The sequence below is a fragment of the Callospermophilus lateralis genome, chromosome 6 (assembly GCF_048772815.1).
Source record: "Callospermophilus lateralis isolate mCalLat2 chromosome 6, mCalLat2.hap1, whole genome shotgun sequence".
Lineage (NCBI taxonomy): Eukaryota > Metazoa > Chordata > Mammalia > Rodentia > Sciuridae > Callospermophilus > Callospermophilus lateralis.
The window spans coordinates 73,304,340-73,327,281 of NC_135310.1; the positions used below are offsets into that span (position 1 = coordinate 73,304,340).

The 22,942-nt window shown below is 37.3% G+C and overlaps 1 protein-coding gene across 1 annotated transcript in view; it reads left to right on the top strand.

The window, feature by feature from the left end:
- The window catches only part of Mdn1 (midasin AAA ATPase 1), a 152,823-nt gene that overhangs the window by 18,661 nt on the left and 111,220 nt on the right, over nucleotides 1–22,942 (top strand). Inside the window, exons 3-11 of the mRNA XM_076858429.2 lie at nucleotides 9,932–10,156; nucleotides 10,485–10,592; nucleotides 10,669–10,861; nucleotides 12,893–13,135; nucleotides 13,375–13,506; nucleotides 16,393–16,496; nucleotides 18,651–18,765; nucleotides 20,364–20,557; nucleotides 21,528–21,609. Coding sequence (XP_076714544.2) covers nucleotides 9,932–10,156; nucleotides 10,485–10,592; nucleotides 10,669–10,861; nucleotides 12,893–13,135; nucleotides 13,375–13,506; nucleotides 16,393–16,496; nucleotides 18,651–18,765; nucleotides 20,364–20,557; nucleotides 21,528–21,609 — 1,396 coding nt within the window. The remainder of the gene's footprint in view (nucleotides 1–9,931; nucleotides 10,157–10,484; nucleotides 10,593–10,668; nucleotides 10,862–12,892; nucleotides 13,136–13,374; nucleotides 13,507–16,392; nucleotides 16,497–18,650; nucleotides 18,766–20,363; nucleotides 20,558–21,527; nucleotides 21,610–22,942) is intronic.

Sequence of the window (22,942 nt, forward strand, 5' to 3'; positions counted from 1 at the left end):
TGGTAGGATTTCCTCGTACAGGCCACCAATTGCCGCAGTCTAGCTGGGCACAAAATCAGGAGTCACTCAAACAGAAACAAACTTTATTTTTTGAAACTGCCGCCAATGCTTCCTGCGAGTCTGGGAAGATTGCCCATTGACCCACGCTGTGTTCTCCCCATCCCAAGAGGAGGTTCCTCCTCCGGAATTCCCTCCTACTGCACTTTTCCAACCAATGGGGACTCTGTAGCAGGCTGAGGTGGACAACAGGAATCCAATATCCATATGAATGCAAATCTTAACATAATCATATCATCTCAATGGCTTGCTGATGTCACCTTTCAACCAAAAATGCCATGTATCATATTACTTGGCTGTGGCTCTTAGCAACAAGTTATCATTAATAGGCTAAATATCGGATGTTCTCTGATGTCTTCTTTGGGTTATGTTTGCTAGAATGGGTCACAGAACTCAGAGTTACTTATCAGGCATTAGAAAAGAGTGGATTCTGGGATAGCCAGGTGGATGGAAGAGATACACAGGAAGGGGTAGGGAAAGCTTCTGTGCTTCTCCACCCTGTTAGCACTTCCACATGCTCTAGAAGCTCTCAGAACCCCCCCCCTTTTTTTTTTTACTTTTAATGGAAACTTTCTTATATAGGCATAATTGATTAAGTCATTGATCATTGGTGATCCACTCAACCTTCAACCCTTCTTCCCTTCCCGGAGATCTGGGGTTGGCCTAAAAACTCCTTTGAGAATCATAGGGTTAGTTTTTCTGCCAACCAGCCCCATCTTTAAGTGCTTATTGAAAGTCACCTCATTAACATAAACCCAGGTGTAGTTGAAGGGGTTGTTAGAAATGACAAAAGATGGCCCCCAGCATTGGCACATGCTTGTAATCCCAGTGGTTTAGGAGGCTGAGACAGGCTCAACAACAGTGGGCGCTAAGCAATTCAGTGGGATTCTGTGTCCAATAAAAATAAAATAGGCCTGGAGATGTGACTCAGTGGTTGAATGCCCCTGAGTTCAATCCCTGGTAACCCCCACCCTCCCAATTGACAAAAGATGATTATTTCACCTTTTTTATTCTTGCCACTTAGAAAATTACCAGAATTTTAGGAGCTCTAGCCAGGAATCTGGTCCAAGACCATGTATGTGTTTTCCTACTATAGTATGCCAAGTAAACTGAAGTCATTTTTCTTTTCTTATTCCCAAGAAATACATATACCTTTTTTTTCCTTAATATTTATTTTTTAGTTGGACACAGTAGTTTTGTTTATTTTTATGTGGTGCTGAGGATCAAACCTAGGGCCTGGAACATGCTAGGTCTGTCTCTACCGCTGAGCCACAACCCAGCCCCCCATTTTTTTCTTTTTTTTTAATTTTTAATTTTGAGAGAGGGTCTCAATAAATTGCCCAGGCTGACCTCAAACTTGTATTTCTCTGCATCAGCCTCCTGAGTAGCTGGGATTATAAGCATATGCCACTGTATCAGACCCATACGCTTTTTAAAAAAAAATTTATTTTTTTAGTTTTGGATGGACACAATATTTTTATGTGGTGCTGAGAATCGAACCCAGTTCCTCACACATGCTAGGCAAGCGTGCTACCACTTGAGCCACATCCCAGGTCAGACATACGCTTTGTCTTTTATGGTGATAAGAAAACACAAAATTGATTACCTTTATTTCTAAGGATACAGTTCATTTGGATTGTATTTGGATTAATTTTTTAGCTTCAGTTATCTGCCACCTGTTTGTCCTAGGCATGTGACTCCACATCAGTGAGCAGTGGTGGATGGGACCTGTCATCATGTTTGTGAATAATAGCAGATAGAATGCTATGGTAGAATATGCACTTCCTCCTTAAAATCATGAATGGAGCATGCTTTTATATACATGGATGTGGGCATAGTTGTTCTGGCATACAACAGAAGGAGGGACCAAAAGTAGGTAATGCTCTGTTCACTGTCAATAAAATCCACCTAGTGGAGAACAAAGAAAATTACATTCATTTTGGGACTGATTGGAATTGCAGAACTGGAAACAGATTCAAGCAGTCTTGAAAGTACTCCAAGATTTTACAAAATAGCTGTTGTATTTATAGCTTTGAACTTCAAAGGTTGGAAAGAAAGGTTTTCTTCACCCTGAATTTTTACCTTCCAAAGATAAGGGTTGAGAGCCTTGGCAGGTCATGATGCCTGGCATTTGCCAGAGGGAATGTTTGAAAGGTGATGACAGTGAACCATTGAGATGATGATTTGAGTTAAGCTATATATAATTGCTGTGATGCTGGATTGATTGTATTGTATATTTGACCTTTACTGTGGGGCAATGGGGCCCTGGCTCTTGCTGCCTTGGGGCCTCTGCTTTGGAGTTCTCCTGGGGATTCCTGGAGGGTTCTTGTTGGTTGGGGAAGGTCTGGAGGAGGAATTTCCGGTTGGTGTGGTGTGTGCCTGGAGGAGCCTCATGGATGGCATTAGAGGAAGGTTCCCAAGGAGTGTGTGTGGAGTGTGCTGGTGGAGTTTGGAAATAAAGTTTGTTCCTGATTGAGTGGCTCGTGATTTGTGCCCAGCCAGACTATGGCAGATAACTGCTGTTGTCACTGTAAAAGTTCCTAGAGAGGGGCATCTTAATTCAGGACAAGTAGGGTCCTTGGCATACGTGACTGAAATAATTTTAGTCTGAGACACAGATTTATTTAGGAAAACCAACACATTCAAGGGAGAATTTGGCTGTCTTGAGAGATGTCTTTTGGGCTAAAGTAAGAAATACACATTTGGTGGAGAATGAGGCCATCTTGAGGTTGAGAACCTTTTGAGGTAAATCTAGGAATATACATTGAAAGGAGAATGTGGGTCATCTCCAGAGGGAAAGTCAGTAACACTTTGGTATGGGGAAATATTTATAAAAGAGCAATAGCTGGGGGCTGAACTAGTAGAGTCAGAGAAGAGTTACACAATTTTGAGCCAGTTTTTCTAATGTTTGCTCATTGTCCCCATCTTGTTATTTTTTGTAGGCAAAGACAGGCAACCAACATTGAGGGCCAAAGGCTGAGGACATGGGCTGGGTTGCTCACAGAATGCTATATTTTGCATTTTGGAAGTTCATTGGTGCTTTCTGCATTTCAAGGATTCATGGATGCTTCTCTTTTGAGACTCAATGTGTCTTTTTCTTCCCAAAAGTCTCTCTCTCTTTTTTTTTCTTTTTTTTATATTGGGGGTTAAACCCAGGGGCATTTAATCACTGAGAAACATCCCCAGCCCTTCTTTTTATTTTTTATTTTGAGATAAGATCTTGCTAAGTTGCTTAGGACCTCACTAAGTTGCAGAGGCTGGTCTTCAACTTGTGATCCTCCTGCCTTAGCTCTTGAGTTGTTGGGATTACAGGTGTGTGCTACCACCTCCAGCCCAATAGACATCATTCTCACTCTCGCACACATGAGACAGTGGACACTTATGATACATTTATATACGTACATTTTGAAGACCATCATGCTTAGTTTGCAATTTTTTAAAAAATTCATATATTAGCAGCTATCACCACAGTCAATTTTAGAAAACTTATAGACTGTTTTTTGTTTCGTTTCTGGTATTGGAGATTGAACCCAAGGCCTCATGCATGCTAGTCAGACGTGCTTTACATTGAGCTACATTCCCAACCCTGTAGACACACTTTTCAAGTAAAAGTTTTATTAAAATTTTTTTTTAAATTTCTTTATTTTATTATGTTTTATTAAAATTAAAAAAAAAAAAAAACTTTGGTTAGTCAGTTTTTACATTGCTGTGACAGAAAGACCTGACAAGAATATTTTTAGAGGAGGCAAATTTATTTGGGGCTCATGGTTTCAGAGGTCTCAGTCCATAGATGTTCATCTTTGTTGCTTTGGGCTAGAGGTGAGACACAACATCATGGTGGAAAGGTGTGGAGAAGGAAAGCCCACTCAGGATGTGGAACCAGGAAGCAGAGAAAGAGAAACACTGCAGACCAGGGACAAAATACATACCCCATAGGCACTCCTCCATAACCCACCTCCTCCTGCCATATCCTAACTGCCTATGGTTACCACCCATTTAACCCATTCATCTGGATTAAGGCTCTGATAAAAAGTTAAGGGTCTCATGGCATACTCATTTCACCTCTGAATCTTATGGTCTTGTATAACACATGAGCTTGGGAAGGGGGCACCTCAGATGTAAAACAGAATACACTTAAAAATATTATTATTTTTAAGAATAGAGATATTTTCATTTTTTGTTTTTGTTTTTGGTACAAGGGATTGAACCCAGGTACACTTTAGCACTGAGCTACATCCCCAGCTCCCCACCCCACTTTAAAAAAAATTTTTAGGGTCTCACCAAGTTACTGGGGCTGGCCTTGAACTTGAGATCCTCTTACTTCAGCCTCCCCAGACACTGGGTTTACAGGAGTATGCCACCACATCCATTTTGTTTTAGTTTAATATCTAAATTGAGAGGAAGGTACAGAGATTTCCCATAAGTATCCTTTACTCACACATGCATAGCTTCCTAATTAATCAACATCCCCCACAGGTATGGTACATTTGTTACAAAGACAAACCTACATTTAAGTGTGATAATCACCCAGATCCTTAATTACATTAGGGATCACTCATAAGGTTTAGTTGTAAACATTCTTTAAATGTGTGGTAGAATTTTTAGTAAAGTCATCTGGTTTTAGGCTTTTCTTTGCTGAGAGGTTGTATGATTCATTCTCTTTACCCAATTCCTGGTCTGTTCAGATTTTCTAGTTGTCTTGATAGGTTGTATGTGTTTCTAGAAATTCATCCATTTTTTCTAGACTGTCCAGTTTGTTGGCACACAGTTGTTCAGAGTTTTCTTTTTTGGGGGGTAAGGATTTACCAGGGATTGAACTCAGAGGCACTTGACTATTGAGCCACATCCCCAACCCTGTTTTGTATTTTATTTAGAGACAGAGTCTCACTTAGTTGCTTAGCACCTCGCTTTTGCTGAGGCTGGCTTTGAACTCAACCATCCTGCTGCCTCAGCTTCCTGAGCTGCTGAGATTATGGATGTGCACTACTGCGCCCAGCCAGAGTTTTCATTTTAATATCTTATTTTTTTGCCATTGGTTATAATGTCTCTTGTTTCATTTCTGATTTTAGTTCTTTTGAGTATTCTTTTTCCTCAATCTAAGTGTTTGCCATTTTGTTTGTCTTTAAAAAAAATCAACTCTTTAGTTTCATTGATTTGTGTGTGTGTGTTCTCTATTTCATTAATTTCTGCTGTTAATTTCATGTTTAATTTGTTCTTTTGCAAGCTCCTTGGTGTAAAGAAAGGTTATGAATCTAAGATCTTTCTTCTTTTTTAATGTATATAACTCTAAACTTCCTTGTTAACAATTTCTTGCATCCCAAAAGTTTTGGTATGTCATGTTTTTGTTTTCATTTTTTTTTAAGGTATTTTTACATTTGCCTTGTGATGCATTTTTTGACCCATTGTTTACAGGTGTGTTGCTTAATTTCCACTATTGTCTAGCTTTTCCAGTTTTGTTTCTTTTGCTGATTTAGGCATTATTCCATTAGGAAAAGATACTTTTCAGTCATTTAAGCTTGTTGAAACTTGTTTTATGTCCAGGGATATCCCTGAATATCCCATATGTACTTGAAAATAATGTATATTCAGCTCTTATGGTGGAGTATTCTGTAAGGGCTGTTAAGTCTAATTTGTTGGTCTCTAGTATTGTTCAAGTACTCTGTTTCCTTCTGGTTGTTCTGTTATTGTGGTGCTGGTGCAGTGGTACACAACTGTAATTCCAGCTACTCAGGAGGCTGAAGCAGGAGAATAGCAAGTTTGAGGCAAGCCTTGGCAACCTAACAAAACCCTGTCTGAAAATAAAAAGAAATGGGAAGGTAGTTCAGTTGAAATGCATTTGCCTAGCATCCATGAGGCCCTGTGTTCTGTTCCCAGTACCATAAAGTCTATTTTGTTCATTAGGACCTGTTTTGGTTATCATTTGTATGATATTTTGTCCCTATTATTTTACTTTCATTCTATATCTTTTTGTAGATAGCGTATAATTAAATCCTGTTTTTTTCTCTACTTACCTAATTCATGTCTTGTTGTACATGTGTGTGGGGATGGGTAGTGGGGATTGAACCCAGAGGTCCTCTATCAATAAGCCACACCCCTAGCCCTTTTTATTTTATTTTGAGACAGGGCCTTAAATTGCTAAGGCTGGCCTCGAGCTTTTGATCCTCTTGCTTCAGCTTTCAGAGTTGCTGGGATTACAGGTGTATGCCACTCCCCAGCCTAATCCATGTGTTTTTTTTTTTTAATTAATTTTTATTGTTGGTTGTTCAAAACATTACATAGTTCTTGATATATCATATTTCACACTTTGATTCAACTGGGATATGAACTCCCATTTTTACCCCGTATACAGATTGCAGAATCACATCAGTTGCACATCCATTGATTTACATACTGCCATACTAGTGTCTGTTGTATTCTGCTGCCTTTCCTATCCTCCCCCCTCCCCCCTCCCCTCTCCTCTTCTCTCTCTACCCCCTCTACTGTAATTCATTTCTCCCCCTTATATTTTTCCCCCTTTCCCCTCACTTCCTCTTGTATGTAATTTTGTATACCCCTGAGGGTCTCCTTCCATTTCCATGCAGTTTCCCTTCTCTTTCCCTTTCCCTCCCACCTCTCATCCCTGTTTAATGTTAATCTTCTTCTCATGCTCTTCGTCCCTACTCTGTTCTTAATTACTCTCCTTATATCAAAGAAGACATTTGCATTTGTTTTTAAGGGATTGGCTCGCTTCACTTAGCATAATCTGCTCTAATGCCATCCATTTCCCTGCAAATTCTATGATTTTTGTGATTTTTTAATGCAGAGTAATATTCCATTGTGTATAAATGCCACATTTTTTTTATCCATTTGTCTATTGAAGGGCATCTAGGTTGGTTCCACAGTCTTGCTATTATGAATTGTGCTGCTATGAACATGGATGTAGCAGTGTCCCTATAGTGTGCTTTTTTTAGGTCTTTAGGGAATACACCGAGTAGGGGAATAGCTGGGTCAAATGGTGGTTCCATTCCGAGCTTTTCAAGAAATCTCCATACTGTTTTCCAAATTGGCCTCACCAATTTGCAGTCCCACCAGCAATGTACAAGTGAACCCCTTTCCCCACACCCTTGCCAGCACTTGTTGTTGTTTGACTTCCTAATGGCTGCCAATCTTACTGGAGTGAGATGGTATCTTAGGGTGGTTTTGATTTGCATTTCTCTGACTGCTGGAGATGGTGAGCATTTTTTTATGTACTTGTTGATTGATTGTATGTCCTCCTCTGAGAAATGTCAGGTCCTTGGCCCATTTGTTGATTGGGTTATTTGTTATCTTATTGTCTAATTTTTTTAGTTCTTTGTATATTGTGGATATTAGGGCTCTGTCTGAAGTGTGAGGAGTAAAGATTTGTTCCCAGGACGTAGGCTCCCTATTTACCTCTCTTATTGTTTCTTTTGCTGAGGAAAAAACTTTTTAGTTTGAGTAAGTCCCATTTGTTGATTCTAGTTATTAACTCTTGTGCTATGGTTGTCCTATTGAGGAATTTGGAGCCCGACCCCACAGTATGTAGATCATAGCCAACTTTTTCTTCTATCAGACGCCATGTCTCTGATTTGATATCCAGTTCCTTGATCCACTTTGAGTTAACTTTTGTGCATGGTGAGAGAAAGGGATTCAATTTCATTTTGTTGCATATGGATTTCCAGTTTTCCCAGCACCATTTGTTGAAGATGCTATCCTTCCTCCATTGCATGCTTTTAGCCCCTTTATTAAATATAAGATAGTTGTAATTTTGTGGATTGGTTTCTGTGTCCTCTATTCTGTACCATTGGTCCACCCGCCTGTTTTGGTACCAATACCATGCTGTTTTTGTTACTATTGCTCTGTAGTATAGTTTGAAGTCTGGTATAGCTATACCGCCTGATTCACACTTCCTGCTTAGCATTGTTTTTGCTATTCTGGGTCTTTTATTTTTCCATATGAATTTCATGATTGCTTTCTCTATTTCTACAAGAAATGCCGTTGGGATTTTGATTGGCATTGCATGAAACCTATAGAGAACTTTTGGTAATATCGCCATTTTGATGATGTTAGTTCTACCTATCCATGAACAGGGTATATTTTTCCATCTTCTAAGATCTTCTTCTATTTCTCTCTTTAGGGTTCTGTAGTTTTCATTGTATAAGTCTTTCACCTCTTTTGTTAGGTTGATTCCCAAGTATTTTATTTTTTTTGAGGATATTGTGAATGGAGTGGTTGTCCTCATTTCCATTTCAGAGGATTTGTTGCTGATATACAGGAATGCCTTTGATTAATCCATGTGTTTTGAATGAGGAGTTTAACCCATTTTTATTTAAAGTGGTCACTTATGCAAAAAGATTTACTGTTGCTCCCTTGTTTGTTTTCTGCATGTCTTCTAACTTTTGTGGTCTTTTCTGGCAGCCTTAGTGTTTTCGTGAATTTTTTGATAGTGACATGTTTTGATTTTGTGTGTGTCTGTGTTTTATAGATGTTTTCTTTATGGTTGTCATTTAATATGTCAAAGATATTTTGTTTCAAACTGATAAATTTCATTCAAATACAAAATCTCTACTTCTATAGAGTTCTAACACTTCTAGTTTGTTACCAGTGCAGTTATTTGTTTGTTTGTTTGTTTGTTTTGGGTGAAGGAGATTGAACCCAGAGCTTTTGCCAGTGAGCTCCATTCTCAATCCCTGTTTCTGGAATTTTCTTTTCCTTTAATTTTAGTCTGTTTCCCTGCTTCTTTGTATGCCTTGAGATTTTTTTGTTGCTGTGACTTGGGCATTTGGAGAAATAACTGCTTTTCAGTCTTCACAGAATAGACTTGGGGGAAGATGTTCATTGATCACTCCAACTCAAAATCCTAGGGTCACTCATCTCTTTTGAGTATACAGATAAACAAGCCTGTATGACTGATTTTGTGCCACTATTTCTTATGACGTCTATTAGAATTTTTAATAGAAGAATATAGCTGTGTGGAAAACATTTTTAATACATTGAAGGCCCAGCATCTCTACCATGGCCTCCCAAGCTTTTTATAATCTGGCCCTTGCCCTCCTTCAGCACCTTACTTACTGCGTATCAACATCTTTCTGTTTTCAACTATCATACCAGGCAGTTTCCTGAAGATGTCTTATTGACCTTTTGTGTGTGTATGATGCTGGCTATTGAACCCAGGGGTGCTCTACCACTGAGTTATGTCCCAGTCCTTTCTGATATTTTATTTTGAGAAAAGGTCTTGCTCAGTTTCCCAGGCTGAACTTGAACTTGCAGTCTTCTTACTTCAGACTCCTGCATAGCCAGGATTACAGGCAAGTACCACTATGACCAACTTTTTGAACTTTTTCTTTTATCTTAGAGGAATGTCCTTTTTCTTTATGCTCTCACAAGGTTCTCCTCTTCTTTCTTTAAGAGGCAGTTAAAGCATCTTTTCTCAACTTCCCCAGGTTCAGTTGAACTCTTTCTCTTTGTGCTGCTTATTGTTTTTGTAAATATTCTCTTTTTATCAGATGGCAGAATTCTTAAGAAAAATATCTCTTTGGTTTTGAATCTTTAGGTATTAACACAGTGTCTGGCCCATAGTGACAGTTCAGTAAATGTTTGTTGGAAATGAGTACATTTTTAATAATAAATACTTGTGGTAAATCCCTCTACTTTTTGAGTAATCAGTTTAGGTTTTTGTGTCCTCTGAATCAGCTATCCCATGTCATGGTCCTGTGGTTCCTGAACTTAAACAGTTTGGTCATAGGACTAGGTAATTTTAGCATTTTCCTCCCTGTATTCTTAAAAGTTCTGTTATGTTCTACAGTCCTGTCTCAGAGTAGAGATATGTAGTTGAATCTTTCCACCAGCCAATGAAAATACTCTTTTTTTCCTGAAGGTTTGCCCTGAGGTATTTCAAGGACACTTCCCCAGTCTTTCAAAGACTCTTCTTGGAGAGTTCAGATGCTAATCCAGTTCGCTATGGGCGAAGAAGGATGAAACTTCGGGACTTAATGGAAGCAGCCTACAAGTTTCTGCAGCAAGAGCAGTCTGTGTTCCGGGAACTCTGGGACTGGAGTGTGTGTGTCCCCCTCCTCAGAAGCCATGACACTTTGGTCCGTTGGTGAGTAGCTGCTAGATTTTTCCTGTGCTTATAGTGTGAGGGAGGAGAAGGAAACCATGTTCAATCTGTTGTTTTTTTTTCTTGTGGCTTTTGAGTTCTTACTCTCCTTCCTTCATCTTGTGTCACTTCAGAAAAAAAATGAGGTGATGTGAGTGTGGTTCTACCTTTTTCATGCTCTTATCAAGTAAATTCATGATTGATTTATTTACTCTTACATAACACATTTATTCTCTAGTGTTCAGTTGAGTAGTCATTTTCTTTCTTCTTTCTTTTTTTTTTCCCAGTCAACTGCAGATCAGCTATACATATGTACTTCCTTTTTCTCCAGGTACACAGCCAACTGTCTTGCCTTGGTCACCTATATGAACGAAGAGCACAAGCTATCATTCCTTAAGAAGATTTTTAATAGTGATGAATTGATCCACTTCAGATTGAGGTAAGCAAAAGCTTTCTTTTAGGTTTTGCTGTAACTTTTTTGTACAATAACATAATTGATGAGATTCTTCCCTCAGGTTATTAGAAGAGGCCCAGTTGCAGGACTTGGAGAAGGCCTTGGTTTTGGCCAATCCAGAAGCCTCCCTTTGGCATAAGGATAAGGAGCTGCAATACCTACAAGGACACCTTATTTCAGCTGACCTCTCCTCCAGGGTGACAGCAGTATGTGGTGTGGTATTGCCCAAGCAGCCTCCGGCCCCTGGAGAGCAGGTATATTAGCATTATTAGTAGGGTATGTGCTCCCTTTCCCCTCTTAAACACTGAGTATACTCCTTCCTTAGTTGGGCTCTTATGAATCAGGTGTGATCCAAGTTGCTGGTCCAGTTTTTAAAGTGTTCAAGGGAGAAATTAAAAGAAACAAAGGGAAAAAAAGAGGGATGGATATATAGCTCAGTAGTCGAGTGCTTCCCTAGTATGTGCAAGGCCCTAGGTTCAGTTCCTAGCACTGAAAAAACAAAAAACTTAAGCAAAATTCATTCACATATCTTGTTTGTTTACTACAAAAATTGTATGAAATTGAGTAGCATTTGTTATCCTAAATATATGAAACACAAAGCAGAATGACTTGGAGAACCTTGGACTGCAAAGACTGGCGAAGACAAAGCTAGACATATAGAGAACTCCTGTCCTCAGTTCTATCATAATATTCTTTGCCCATTGTGTGGGAGACCAGTATGTGTTGTGTTTCTTCCCTGCTGCCATATGAAATGATCTTCTTCCAAGATTGTGGCTCTAGACCACTTTAGACGGGCTGGGAGATAAAAAAAAATTGTAGAATCATTGGGAGACAGTCTGATTTTCTCTAGCAGTCTTCAGTCATCACTTTGGTGATCAGATCTACCCACTTTCTTCTTGGAAACAAGTCTTGAGGCCTTTAAAACATCAGTTTGTTTCTGACATGTAGCATTAAAAAGAAAGAAAAAATATAGAAGTATACATATACGAAAGTGTACATGTCATAAGTGTTTAGTGAAGTAATTATTCATAAATTGAATGTATCTGTATGACCAGCACTAAGAAACCTGTACCTCCAGGTTTTTAATGTGACCTTATCTAGAATTAGAACTTTATCTTTAGAACTGTGTCATCTTTTGACTGAAATTCTACATTTATCCAGTAAACATATTGTTTGCTTTTTTTATGAAAAATTCCAAACATGTTCCAAAGTAGGAAGAATGGTGTAATGAATCTTTAAACCCAGCTTAAATAGTAATCTATTCCTAACCAGTTGTTTCCTTTATATTTCTGCAAAATTTTCCAATATCATTTCATTTATAAATATTCCAGTGTTTATCTCCAAAAGAAAGACTTAATGCCAACACTTACTATACGTTAAAAAAAAAAAAAATCTAACAATGTTATGATATTCTTGGTGTCCATATTTCCCCAATGAATGCATTCTTTTTTTGAAGGAAGGGGTCCAACCTGTGCTGAGTATATATTACCACCTATCTTCATCCCCAATCCCTGCATTCTTTTTGTGTGTGTGTGTGTGAGGGGTAGGGATATCAGGGATTGAATTCAGGGACACTCAACCACTGAGCCACATTTCCAGCCCTGTTTTATATTTTATTTAGAGATAGGGTCTCACTGACTTGCTTAGCACCTTGCTTTTGCTGAGGCTGGCTTTGAATTCGCCATCCTCCTGCCTCAGCCTCCCGAGCTGCTGGGACTACAGGCATGTGCCACTGTGACCAGCTCCAATCCCTGCATTCTTAATGTTAGATATGAAGTTCTAGAATATGGGGAGAGGAAGAAAATAAACACAAACCCAGCAGTAATAGATGAGGTTTGCTGAGTCCACTTCCCCATGCATCAACATTTTTAGCTTCTTAAAACTTTGAGAGACATTGTCTTAAATTTGTTAAAAATTTCTACTTCCAGGGCTGGGGTTGTAGCCCAGAGGTAGAGCACTCATTAGCATGCATGAGGCACTGGGTTCAGTCCTCAGCACCACATAAAAATAAAATAAAGGTATTTTGTCCACTTATAACTAAAAAATAAATATTAAAAAAAATTTCTTCCATTTTCACACATACTCCTCCTTCAAGAAGGGAAGAAGAAAGGTCAGATTCTTACTTTGTATAACATACTTCTTACATTAGATTTGTTATAATTAATTTATTAGCCAAGGTTTATGTGAGGTCAGTGGAAACATTGTTGTAGAAATTAACTTGTTTCCTTAGGGGAAGTACTCTTCACTGACTTTTTTTGTTTGTTTGTTTCTTGTCTCCTCCTTAGGGTAGTAATAGGAGTTCTTCACGAGAACAAGAGCTGGCCCTTCGATCTTTTGTGCTGGTTAAGTCTGTCTGCAAAAATCTTCAGACCCTGGCTTTGGCAGTGGCTTCTCAGAATGCTGTGTTGTTGGAAGGACCAATAGGATGTGGCAAAACTTCCTTAGTTGAACATTTAGCTGCAATGACAGGTAGAAGAAAGCCTCCTCAGCTTCTCAAAGTCCAGCTTGGAGATCAGACTGACAGTAAGGTAATTAAGAAATGGCAAGCGTTGGTGGTTTGGCATTCTTGTAACTATTGTCATTCAAGTATTGTTTTTGCTAAGGGAATATAAAAATGGGTAATACTCTTGCTCATGACTGTTGGGGCAATCTGTGAAAACTTTAATTGATGACATTGCTATGGAATGATTCACAGAATTAATCAAAGGAAGTAGTCTTAGCATATTAGGTGTGTGGTTTCTCCAATTATTTTGTTTTTCTTCTGCAGATGCTATTGGGGATGTATCGCTGCACAGATGTTCCTGGAGAGTTTGTGTGGCAGCCTGGCACCCTGACACAGGCAGCCACAAATGGCCATTGGATTCTTCTGGAGGATATTGACTATGCCCCCTTAGATGTGGTATGTCATCTTACTAAATCACTGCTTCCTAACATTTCTTCTGTTTTTGAGGTAATTTGTTAATAGTGACTGGGGGTGGTGTTTCATTTTTTTTAAAAATGTTTCTTAAGAAGCCCAGAACTAGAGCTGACTTCTACTCTACCCATGAGAGTTTAAAAAAATAAAATTGAAATATAAATAAAACTAGTTTAAAAGTACTTGTTGATTTTATCCTTTTTTGAGTGCCTGCCTTTATGGACAATTTTTTTCAGATATCACATTATCTGGAAAATCATTAGACCTGTAGATTTTGTAATTAGAAACAAAGAAAAGTAAATAAAATGAAGGATATTCCATGTAGGCCATGATGATACCTAGGCATCTGTCCCTGTCCCACGCCTGAGTACATTTTTGTGTTGCCCAAGTCGAGATTAAAGATCAAATTAACAGTTTCTGACTTGGTCTTCATTTTGCAGTGCTTAATAAACATTAGGAAAGTCTTATAGTTCGAGTTTCATTTTGTACAGATCATTTTCCTGGTAACACATTTGTTTCCAGAAGGTTTATGGTTTAATCATTTTTGGATTTCATTATCATTATAGTGAAGTTGTGTTTACTTAAGAACATACAAGGATCCCTTGATTATTATTTTGTTATTTTTAGAACTTCTCAACAGTAGTTGACCAGGTTACCTTGTGTGTGCTTGTGCACACAATTGTAAATCTGTGGTTTATTTTTGAGATCTCGGCTACAGTAGTTGTAATGCTAACTTTGATGTCTTGCCATCTGTTCTAGTATTTCTATGATGCTCTAATGTTAGTTCTTTGGGATAAGTATTTATGAATCTTCAATCTGAGTAAGTTAGTCTTTTTTTTCCCCCTTGTATTGGGGATTAAACCCAGGGGCACTCTGCCACTGAGCTATATCCTGGCCCTTTTCCTTTTTATTTTTTGAGATGGGGTCTTGCTAAGTTGTCCAGGCCTGTGATCTTCCTGTCTTGGCTTCCTGTGTAAGTGGGATTATAAGCATGCACCACTATGCCAGCTACATTTGTCTTCCAATTATCATTGTAGAAGTTAATATACTGAATATTCTTAATCTATGGACATTTGCCTGTACCCAAGTAATAGCTCTGTTTGTTATCTCTAAGTTGCTGGATTATATGCTTTGCAAATATTTAAAAAAAAAAATTGTTGACATAATCTGCCAAGCTTACTGGAGACTTAGAAGGGTTTTTTTTTTTTTTTTTTTTCCCCCAACACTGTAGTGACAACTAATTACAAAATATATACTGAAACATGTTAACAAAACTACAGGTTGGAAAAACTATTAGGGAAAAAAAAAAAGAAAACAAAACACATCTCTTGCCTAAGGAAAAAAAGAAAACTACAAAATTTTAGTGTGGTTAGGCTTAGGTTTTCTTATTTGTTTTTCTTAACAGTGTTGAGATCCAACCTAGGGTCTCACACTTGCTAGGCAAGTGTTCTACCACTGATCTACATCCACATTTCTGACCCATTAATTTAAAGTTACCTTTTACAAATATTTAGGATAATTTTCTTTAGTTTCAAGTTTTGGAATATCCTGGAATTGCCCCTATGTTCTTTTGTGCTTCCCTTCAGCTTCTAGCTACGTATGAAATAATTTTGCTAAGAAAAATTAGTACCCGCTAAATTAGAACAATCCTCTTTGGCCCTCTGTTCTTCCCTCCCTCCCTCCCTCCCTCCCTCCCTTTTTTTAACAAATTTCCCCTGGAAACCCATAAGCTCCATATGTCTAATTGACTTTTTTTAAAAAAGGAAATCTCTTCTTGGGTTGTGTTTGGTGGTACATACCTGTTGTCCCAGTCACTTAGGAAGCTAAGGCAGGAGGATCATTTGAACCCTAGAGAGTCTAAGCAATATAATGAAACCCTATCTCAACAACAAAAAAAAAAAGAATTCTACTGGAATGTCCCATTAGCCAGTTTAAATTCAAGATGTTGGTACTTGTCTGCTCTCTCAGAATAGCGTTTTCTGCCCTGCAGTTACTATGCCAGAACCTAGAATCATCTAGGTTTTTTCTTTTTCTCATTTAATTTTCACATCCGTTATTCACTTGTCTTCTTCTTTCTATCCCACTTCTTTCCTATCCTGTTCTCTTCTTTTCTATCCTACTGCCTTAGCACTGGGCTTCTCATTTTATTTATCTGTCTACCATGCCTTTGTAACATAGTGTTTTTTCTCTGAGTAACTCTTATTTCTCCTAGGCTGATCTCTTTTCAGTTTATATTCCACATTGCTGCACAGTTTATTTTTTTTTAAATAAAAGTTTTTTCTTAAATATTTTCAAAAATACTGTCAATACTTATTTTTGTCATGAAAAAGCTCAGCCTTTTTAGCCCAGCATTGGAGGCTTTTTATTCCCTATGTCTGAACTTTTACCTCTTTATCCGCCTCCATTTGCACATTCTTTCCCATCCTAATGCCATTGTTTATGCCATTTCTTTCCTTCCAAATGTAGCTATTTCTCCTCATACTGAGCAAATAAGATTACTTTGGGGACAGCTTCATTGTCCTGCTTCTAATTCGGTTCATATCAGTTCAGAGCCACCGTTTCTTTTCATCTTGTATGTATACCCCTGGAGCCATGCTTATCGTCTCCCATCAAATTTTAGGATCTAAAGTCTTAATACTGTTTGTATCATTGTATGTTGCTTAGTTCTAATCCACAGAAGGCTCTTAGTGAATGTTGCATGAAGTAAGTGTTATGCTGGAATGTAGGTGACTTGGACATTCCCACCTGCGTTTGATCCTAGTTTCCACCATGAGAACTGAAGTTTCTTCTAAAGATGTGTTCCTCATTTGGATTGTTTTGGTTTTTGTTACTTGTCTTAATATCTGTTTATCAGTGGAGTTTGTGATTTAGGTTTCAGTGCTGATCCCGCTTTTGGAGAATGGACAACTCTTGATTCCTGGCCGAGGGGACTGTCTGAAAGTGGCTCCTGGATTTCAGTTTTTTGCAACCAGGAGGTATGTGCTATTAACCTTTGTTTCAACTCTGCAGCCTCTTTATCATGTGTCTTCATGCTGAGTCTAGAAACCCTGGTATAATTATCTGAACCTATTTTAAGCAGGGTTAATTAGAAATGATGAGAGAGCCAACTTTCTCATTCCTGATTTTACACACATATATAAATCATTTTTATTTATTTATATGTGGTGCTGGAGATCGAACCCAGTGCCTCTCATGTGCTAGGCTAGTGCTCTACCACTGACCTATAGCCCCAGCCCTCATTCCTGATTTTATTTAATGAAGATAATTAATTTATAAAATGAACTATTTGTTTTTTTATTTAAAAATAGTCAGTTTTAAACATTTTATCTTGTTTTCAAAAATAAGCAGAGGTGAGATTATCGACAGATAGTCCTGAGTTGAGTCCCGACACTGACATTTAGTACCTGCATATATCTTCTAAACAGTATGAATGTATTGAGGCTAATCATTTCTTTTTCAAATAGTGTGATTTGCATTACCTGTCACAGGGTAAGCACCCAATTAATGGCTAGCCATGGTGATGAAGAAGATGTTATGTAGATTTTAAGCAATTAAAAAATTTAATTAAATATAGGATGAAAAAAAAAGAAATAAAACAGCAGATTTGGTATGTTTCTATCCACATTTTAAAATACCAAGAAGGCAACAGTTTCTTTTTTTATGCTAATGTACTCCTGCTTCTGCAAGGTCTTAAAATACCCACAAATGAAACTAACATTATATATTTAATGATTACATTAGTGTTTGCCTCAGAAAATTAATTAAAAAATTAATTTTTTAAAATTAATTTCCTAGATGAAGTATGGGGCTAACCTAACTATTCTCAAGAAGCACCTTGCCAGACTGTGTTAACACTTTTTTCTTTTTTTCATGGTGCTGGGGAGGAATGTAGGGCCTTGAACATGGTAGGCAACTGAACTATACCCCAGTCAACCTTATGGTTTTATTTATTTATGTTTTTGTGTCAGAGATTGATCCCCAGCCCTTTTTATTTTATTTATTTTGAGATGGGGTCTCATCAAGTTGCTTAGGGCCTTACTCAGTTGCTAAGGCTGGCTTTGAACTTGTGATCCTCCTGCCTCAGCTTCCCAAGTTGCTGGGATTACAGGTATGTACCACCATGCCAACCCCTATTGCTTTTAATGTAAGTTGATTTAAATTACACAGATAACGAAGTTTTTCTTACAAAGTCCCATGACATCAGGTCAGGCAACCTAGATATCAGACAGACTTAAATTCAGCTCTTAGTCCTATCATTATAGTTGTGGTTGGTGAACAAGGGATTATTACTGTTCTTTTCCATATACATTAGAAGAAAATAATGGCACCTCTCTTCAGGACAGTTGTTGTGAGAATCAAACGGCTAATGTGTAAGCATGTAATTTGTCCAGAGTGTATGTTGAATATATAATCCTCTCTTCTTGGGAAAATTTTTATAATTTTCAAGTATGATAGCTTCTGGTAGCAAGCAGTGAATTATTGTTAATGCTATAGTTCTTGGATTATGTTTTTCTGAAGGTATTTATGCTTAAAGGATGAACAGGTCATGGAGATCAAAACACCTCATGGATTCATTTACATTGATTTGAAAACTCTATCATTCCTTCTTAGGAAAAGATTCAAATATGGGTCAACTGTTAGCCTTTCGTTGGTCATCTACCCTATAAGCCAACAGAGTAGTATCTGGCACTAGGAAGGATTAAGAGTATTTATTCATGTGAGGTAATGTCCAGCAAGTAATAATTGTCTTCTCATCTGCAGTTTACTTTCTATGAATTTAATTAGCTCAGTAGGCAGCAGGAGGTCTGAAGATATTAAAACAAAAAATTCTAGATTTTGTAAACAGTTCTTAAATTTTAAATATCTTTGATTATGGAATATTGTTGTAACTGCTCTATTATTGCTCAGGTCATTGTTATTAATCTTCTTACTGTGAATAATTTGGGAATTAAACTTTATCATAGGTATATGAATATGGGAAAAAACATGTGGTGTTTGATACTGACCATGATTTTATGCATCCACAGTTGGTCTTGGAATGTATGCCCCAGAGATAGGTTAGATCTACTGTAACCTAATTCAGTATTAAATTTCAAACGGCTGATGTGTAACTTTATTTTTGAATATAGACTCTTGACTTGTGGAGGTAATTGGTATCGACCACTAAATAGTCATGCCACTTTGTTAGACAAATATTGGACCAAAATTCACCTGGATAATCTGAATAAGAAAGAACTGAATGAGGTATGTGGTACTAGAAAATATTAATTTTTTTTTTTTTTTTACTTTTTATTATGAAAAGTTCCAAACTTAAGTGAAGTTTTTAAGTTTGTATAGGTTGAGCATCCCTTATCTAAAATTCTGAAACCCAGAATGCTTTATAATTTAGAACCTTTGGACATTGACATCATACCACAAGCGAAAAATGTCACATCTGACCTCATGTGTTGAGAGGTAGTTAAAATGCAGGCACACTAAAGATACTGCATAAAATACTTTTAAGTGTGTATGAAGCATCTGAATTTGTGTCTAGACTATTTTGATCATTCAAACACAGAAGGGCTATACCTCAGTGTTACATTGCTGCCCTAGCATGCATGAGACCCTGGGTTCCATCTCCAGTACTGACAAATAAAAAAAAAGTGTGTGTATGTGTATGAAGAAATAATATCTACCTCTTGATGACACTATTAGGCCTTGAGTTCTATATCCTTTATAAATATGTGGATATTACATATATAAATTGTAATCACAATGTTCTTCTCAAACTAATTTAAATGTATTGGATGGTTAATATTTCAAATATATACGTAGTTTCATGCCTTCTTAAACAAATTTGACTGTTTCATAGCAACATAAAGGCTTGGAGCTAATATTATGAATTCCAAGTATAATACTGCAGTAAATTCTCAGCAGTTATTGAAGTGAATGGGACTTAGATCTTTTTCATTATGAATTCTTTTTAAGTTCCATTGCTTTTTATCAGCATTAGCATTAACTTGTGGCCTTTTGAAAAACTATTTTTCTATGTCCTCATAACTGCTTCTAATTTACTTTTGACTGAGAAAGTGTGTAATGAACCTTACTAGAATTGTTTGGAAATATAGTAAATAGTTCTTGAAGAATTCTTTATTAAGTAATTCCTTGGATACTTTTATTTTGGTGGCATTGTTTGGGGATTAAACTTGGGGTTTCATACATGCTAGGCAAGTGCTCTGCCAATGAGCTGCATCACCAGCCTACATGCCTGTTTTGGTTACTTGGAGACCCTTTTACCATCTAACTTCAACCCTGAAAGCTATGTTATAGATGGTGAGATTGCCGGATAACTGAGTTTGAGGTAGGAAAAAAAGGCATGGCATTTGAGTGGGCAGGTAGGACCAAAGGAATGTAAAAGTTTAAAGGTTCAAATTTTTATGCTTGGTAAAGATGACAAATTTCATAGAGAAATACACTTTCTGGTTAACTAGTGTCAGCAGTAGTTTATGTGTACATTTTATTTTTATTTTGTGGTACTAGGGATTAAATCTAGGCCTTAGGCATGCTAGGTAAACACTCTATCACTAAATCCTATGTGTACTATTATTTATTTATTTTTGGGTACGGGGGGGTTGGAATTCAGAGCTATATCCCCAGCATTTAAAAATTATTTTTTTGTTTGTTTTTGTTTTGAGTCAGGGTCTCACTAAGATGTTAGGGCCTTATAAATTGTAATTCTGCCTCACCTTCCCAAGCCTCTGGGATTAGAGGTGTGTATCACTGCACCCAGGGCTGTGTGTACTTTAAAAATTACTATGCTTGCTGTGAAATTTTGTTTTCTTTTTTCTTCCCTCTGTTGACAGGTTCTTCAGAGCAGATATCCCAGCCTGTTCGAAGCTGCTGATCACCTGCTTGACATTTATATTGAGCTTACTGGAGAGAAACATCACTCTCCAAGTGATAATTGTATTGAAGGTGAAGAGACATCTGAGGCAGTTTCAGAAGCCAGAAGAGAAAACAAAAGACCTATCCTTGAGGGCAGAGAATTGTCTCTAAGGTATTGGACTTGACACTTTTTTGAGTTGTGGGGGGGGGGGTTTAGTTGATATTTTAAAAGCAACTTACCCTAAAAGATCTTACCAACTCGAACTAAATGGTTTTGAAAGACATAATGAGTTTGAAAATTAAATTTTCATGAGATCAGATCTTTTTCAGATCTATAGGTACTGATTAGGAAGGCCTGAAAATATTATTTTTACCTTTAAAAATAACTTTTAAGGACAAACTTGATAATAGCCATTAACATAATTCTTTTTTTTAAGAGAGAGTGAGAGAGGAGAGAGAGAGAGAGAATTTTTCAATATTTACTCCCCAGTTTTCAGCGGACACAACATCTTTGTATGTGGTGCTGAGGATCGAACCCTGGCCGCACGCATGCCAGACAAGTGCGCTACTGCTTGAGCCACATCCCCAGCCCCCGTTAACATAATTCTTTAACTGGATTTCTTTTCTTAACATGTGGGACCTTAGATTAGCATTCTTGGACTTTGCTCCATATAATGAGTTCTATGCCTCAGCTCTCCTCTTTCAAGGGTTGGACTTGCCACTTGGAGTAATGAGAGTTAGGAATAGATAACTCCCCTCATTTTATTTTAATTTATTTATTTATTTTTAATATTTATGTTTTTAGTTTTAGGGGGATATAATATCTTTTTATTTTTATGTGGTGCTGAGGATCGAACCCAGTGCCTCACACATGCTAGGCGAGCACTCTACAACTTGAACCACAACCCCAGCCCTCCCCTCATTTTAATCAGAGTTATTTGCTTCTTCCTTCCTTCTTACCTTGTCTGGCATGGATGGGAGAAAATGAGTGATAGGTTACTTCCTGATAGAGATAAGTTCTTACATCTAATACTTTTGTCTCCACATTAGAAGAAAAAATGGGATATTCATTTGTCAGGTGTCCTTAACAAACTCTGATGTTTTTGGTCTAAGATTTTTATTTCTTACTTTTGTTTTTTAAGGGATCTACTGAATTGGTGTAATAGGATTGCTCATAGCTTTGACAGTTCATCTTCATCAGCATCATTAAATATTTTTCAAGAGGTAAGATAAAGTCTTTGTGTTGATTGTCTCCTTGTTCTCCTCTATATAGCTGCTGATTTTATTTCTGTCAGAATTTCTTTTGATTTGGCATGGTTTATTATCCTTAGCTAGTTAAAAGTGAAGCTGAAATTGCCTTAACTCTAAATGGGGGCTTAGTGATAGAGTGCTTGCCTAGTGTGCATGAGACCCTGGGTCTAATCCCCAGCACTGCTAACAAAACAGGAATCTTAATTGGGCACAATAGATGTTTTTCAATTGTTTTATTTATTTTTTTATTTGGTGAGGGCTGATGTTTTGTAGTTTTAAGACATTGTTACTAATTTCAAAAGAAGTATAGTTTGAGAGTGTGAAATTAAAGGTGGAATGAAAGTAAATTCCAAAGTAATGGTAAGGTGATGTGGTAAAATATAGATTGTTTCTAAGATATGTATTATGCACCTTGCATAATTTCTGAAGACTTTTGTATAAATTTGTGTTTATCTGATATTTACACTTGCCTCAGTGGGAATTTTATCTTTAGTATAGGGGGAAATGTGGGAATTATAAAGTATAACCTTGGTTTAAAAAAAAAATGTGTTAGAGGGAAGACCTATTGAAATATTACTCTACCAGATACCATAAGAACAAAGTAGGATTTATTCCCTCCAGCATAAGAATAAAGATGATGCTGCCTGAAGATCTGTTGGCTATAACATTGACCAATTTTGATTATAAAGTGTTCTGGTTTCTGACAGCTGGGATTGGGGAAGAGAACATGACCAGTTTGGTTTACACTGTCTTTGTGTGCAGTAAAGTTTTTTTGAGTAGAAAGAAATCTTTGGAGTGTACCCTTAGGCCACGTTTATCCCTGAAATGCTTTGTGGCAATCTGTTCTTGTCCTTCATTTTCCAAATTCTCCATTTTTCATCTCTTACAAATAACTGTTTCATACTTTTCTAATAAATTGAGTCATTGGTAAGATTCATCTTATTTACATTCTATTGTAAAATGTTGTGTCTATATAAAACTACTTATTGACTGCTTGCAGTGGACCACATGATCCCAGCTACTTGGGAGGTTGAGGTTCCAGGAAAGCAAGCTTTTGCTGTTGTGTCAGCACTGAGAGGGAGTTATTTCTTCCATGAGCCACATAAAGTTAAGATCTGCAAAATGAGTTAAGGTTTTTGTTTGTTTATTTCTAATTTTGCCAGTAACTCAATAACAATACCCTCCACATTGTTCGTGTGTTTTCTATTAGGTAAAGTCATATATCCAGATTTGGCTCATTATTTATACCCCTTTCAGTACTGCATCAGTGTTCTTACTGGATTTTATTTTCTTTCCTTTTGAGGCC